General features: G+C 63.5%; 1 protein-coding gene across 1 annotated transcript; it reads right to left on the bottom strand.

The window, feature by feature from the left end:
- Positions 1-2: 2 nt before the first annotated feature.
- LOC104507589 (mucosa-associated lymphoid tissue lymphoma translocation protein 1-like) lies at positions 3-3,963 on the bottom strand (the record flags this gene model as incomplete). The annotated part of the gene is made up of 14 exons (XM_010148919.1): positions 3-53; positions 142-276; positions 373-530; positions 780-926; positions 996-1,123; positions 1,550-1,618; positions 1,905-2,082; positions 2,222-2,425; positions 2,694-2,729; positions 2,824-2,871; positions 3,042-3,138; positions 3,243-3,414; positions 3,681-3,850; positions 3,952-3,963. Coding segments are annotated over 14 exons (1,605 nt in total), but the record flags the coding sequence as incomplete, so codon positions are not given.
- Between the last annotated feature and the right edge of the window lie 5 nt (positions 3,964-3,968).

The raw sequence follows: 3,968 nt of genomic DNA, 5'->3' as shown, positions 1-3,968 counted from the left end.
TCATCCATGCCACGGTAGCAGTACTGCAGGCAGATGGTGAACGCCAGCTCCTGCTGCGGGGGCACCAGCAGTGTGGGCACTCATCCTGGGCCACGGCCACACTGTCCCCCCAGTACCGACCCTCGCCAGTGCGGCTCTTACCCGCAGTTTCTGCAAGCCGCACAGCCGGCTGTAGAGGCAGCGCGAGGGGCAGCCAAGGTTCCAGGTGTGCGCCAGCGGGCTGCCCACCTCCTCCGGGCTCTCCTTGTTGGTGCACTTGAGGTCCACGTCCAGCTCCTGTCACGGACGGCATCCAGCCATGGATGCCCCACAGGTCCCCCCACCCTACTCCCCAGAATTGCCCCGGCACAGGCCTCAGCAACCAGCTCCCACCTCGGGTATGTCGGTGAGCTTGGCCTCGCACTTGGCGATGTCCCCAGGGGTGGCCACCACGCGGGTGTAGATGATCATGATGTTGGAGAACTCAGCAGCGAAGCCCAGCTGGACAGTGATGCCACAGTCAAAGCGGAGGTAGCGGCTCTCTGGCAGGACTGGGGAGGGGGACAGCAAGTGCAGGGCTGGGACCTGCAGGTCCTCAGGGCTGGAGCTGCACCCACAGGTGAGGTGACCATCAGGGTCACCCCAGAGCAGGGATGGCAACATGAAGCTCCCGCACTGCGCTGCAGATTCTCTCCACCAGAGAGAGAAACCCAGCAGGGGCTGCCCGCCGCCTCTCCCTGCAACTCGGTGCTGTCCCCACCCTGGGTGCCAGCTCTGGCTGCGGTGGCCATGACCCTCACCATGAGCCTTGGCCCACTGCAGGTTCCTGGCAGAGGACTCATCCCGGCCTGGGGGGCGGATGGGGTCCGTCAGAGCTCGTCTCTCAGAGAGGTTGCTGCGGAGCTCCAGCGCCTGCCGGCCCCGCGTGATCTCCAGCGTGCCCATGTCTGTGGGCAGCACAGGGGGTTGGTGGAGGCCACCCTTGGGGTCATTGTCCCCCACCACTCCCCACTCACCCTCAGCCACCTTGTCCAGCAGCACCGTGATCTTCTCATCCTCCAGCAGCCAGCGCTTGAGGAAGGTGACAAAGATGCCATTGGAAAGTTCACCCTGGCTCAGCTCATAGGCTTCAGCATCCGCACACCTGGGAGGAAGGGCAGCAGTCAGCTCCAGCATGGGCTTCGTCACTCCCCTGGAAACCAGCCCCAACTGGGAGACAGTCTGGGGAAGCCAGAGCCAGGTGCCCACAGCTCTACCCACCACCGTGCTAGGGAAAGGTGGGAGCTGTGGCTGGATCCTGGATCCGTGACCCAAATCCCTGTCTTCCAGAGGAGCCTCGGGGCTTAATCCTTTTGGGTGCTGCCTGAAGCCAGGCAGCGCTGTGCGCACCTCTCTGCTCTGTAAGGGACTGGGGGCTGCAGCTCGCCCACCACCTCCAGAGTTGACGGGAGGGAGCGACACATGGGGTAGGGTGTGAACGGGGCTGAGCCATGGAGGGGGGGCTGAGTCCCAGCCCCCTCTGAGCCAGGGGGGTCACTGCCTGTACCGGGGTGGCAGTGAGGGGACCCACGTGTCATAGTCGAAGACGATGTTGGCGGTGACCTGCAGTGCCCCGACTTGTGGGATGATGTCGTCATTCCTGCGAGAGAAGTGCTGCTGAGCAGAGCTCGGACCTCCCACCCCCTCAAAACCCACCCCAAGGCACCTCAGAATCTGGGGGCTGCCCCATACCCCTCTGCACACCCATTATGGCATTTGACGGCTCAACTGGTGCAGCGATGCTTTGGGGCATCCAAAGCCAAGCGGTTCGGATGGGACCCCAGGGACACTCTGCTCCCCCAGGAACCAGCACCCATGGGCACCCCTGTGCCCAGACCTCCCAGTGTGGCAGCTTGTCCCCGGGCTGGTGGCTGGGGCTGGCTCACCTCTTGCGGCACATGTCAAGCAGGAAGATGTTGAGGCCAGTGTGGCGCTGCTGCATACTCTGCAGCACCCGCTGCACGCACAGGCAGTGGGCCGAGGTGTAGGAGCTGGGCGCGTCGATGGGCACCATGAAGCTGTTGCCAAAATTTTCGTAGCCATGCCCGGCATAGTAGAGCAAACCTGCCAGGAGGGGTGAGAGCAGGTGACTCCTTTGATCTGCTGGTGCCCGCTTCTTGCCTGGCTGATCCCCAAGACCCCACCAGCAAAAAACAGATGGTCCCCCCCACAGCTGGAGCCATGCCAGTGAGCGCTGCCGCACCGTAGACACCCTTGTCGAGGAGAAGAAGGAACTCGTTGACAGCCATCTGCATCTCAGCCTTGCACAGGTCCAGCAGCGAGACCACCTTGAAGTCAAGCTGGCGGAGGAGGGTGCTGAGGGCGTGCACATCCACCATGGGCGCTTGCAGCTGCTTGTGGTGCAGGTAGTGCATGTTGCCAATCAGCAGGGCCACTTTGTCGGTGGCTGCCGGGACAGAAGAGGGAGGTGCTGGGGATGGAGCGGGATGCTCCTGCCATCCCCGCTATCTTCAGTCCACAGAGTTCACACCCAGCTGTGGCTGGTGTCACCGCCCCTGGGTGTAGGGGTACCCTGTGGCATCCCTGTCTGACTGGTCTGCTCTCCCTGGTGTGATGCATCTAAAGCACCCCTGACTGAGCAGAGCCTTATGGGGTGACATTGGGAATGGTCACAGCCTCACAGGGCCACCCACCCCTCCTGGACAGGCTCTTACCATACAGCTGGCCAGGGCTGCCATGCTCTGGGGAGCCTGGAAAGAAAGAAACGATGTGCCATGGCCCCATGGTGCCTGGGGAGCACAGTGGGCAGAGCAGCAGGGAGCTGCCTGCTCTGCCTCCACCTACCTTCATCCCCTTCCTGCCAGGAACCTCCAAAGGCAAAGAGCTGCGGGCCTGCAGCAAAGGGAAAGGCAGGGAGCCTTGTGCACGGCAGCACCTGCCAGCACAGGCTGGAGCCCCCCAAAACCATGGGGCAGCTATGGGTGGGCTTTATGGGGGAGCAGAGCAAAGCCAGGATGTCCTACGCAGGATGGGGGCCCTGGAGGTTTGTCCAGGACACTCACCAATCTCCACATCCACTTCCCAGCTCCACACCTCATGGAAGAGGTTGAACACGCGGCAGGAGTAGCTGCCCCGGTCAGCTGTCGTCACCATCTTTACCTGCCGGTGGGACAGAGCAGGCGCTGGGATGGCGTCCTCTGCCAAGCCATGCTGTGCCATGCCACACCACGCTGTGCAGTGCCACGCTGAGGGTCCCACCATACCTGAAGCTGGGGTGCTTGTGCACCCTCCACGGGGCGCCGGTTCCTGAACCACTGGTACTGAGGTGGGGGGTTGCCAATGGCTCTGCACTCCAGTGCCAGTGTGTCCCCCTCAGCCAGACAGCAGGGCGCCGCAGGATCTGCAGCCCTGCCATGGTCGGGCAGTAACCGCTGGCTGGGGAGGCGACAGGACAGCAAATCCAGCACCTCGCCACGGCAGGGGTCTGCCAAGCTGGCCCCAGGTCCCTCACCCAAAGGCCCTGGCACCCACAGGTGGCATGAGCCAGCAAGCACAAGGAGGACACAAGGCATGCGGCTCCTCTGTGGGCACAGTCACCCCAGCAAGCTGAGCCAGGGTGCAGCATGGCAAGCAGCGCCCTCTGGGAGCCACCCTGGTCCGATGAGACAAGCGGTGCCCCATGAGTGCCAGCCCAGGGACGCAGAAATCGAGGCCCACCTGAGCTGGGGCTGCTGCTCCTCTCCACCTGGACATGGGCCCACCTGGAGAAGGCAAAGGCGGCCCCACAGTTCACACGGCAGATGTACCACTCGTGTTGGCCTGGTGGGGCGGCCGTGTCAATCACCAGCTCTGGGGCTGCAGCTCCAGGCACCTGAGACAGGAGGGGGCCCAACAGTTGGAGGCTCCCACCAGGTGCTCTCACCATGGATGGGGCCCGGGGGCCCTGCTCAACGTGGTGCAGCAGGACCTCACCTCCCGCTTCCCGCAGA

This window comes from Eurypyga helias, unplaced genomic scaffold, assembly GCF_000690775.1.
Source record: "Eurypyga helias isolate BGI_N326 unplaced genomic scaffold, ASM69077v1 scaffold14233, whole genome shotgun sequence".
Lineage (NCBI taxonomy): Eukaryota > Metazoa > Chordata > Aves > Eurypygiformes > Eurypygidae > Eurypyga > Eurypyga helias.
This window is presented reverse-complemented; position numbering and strand designations above follow the sequence as displayed.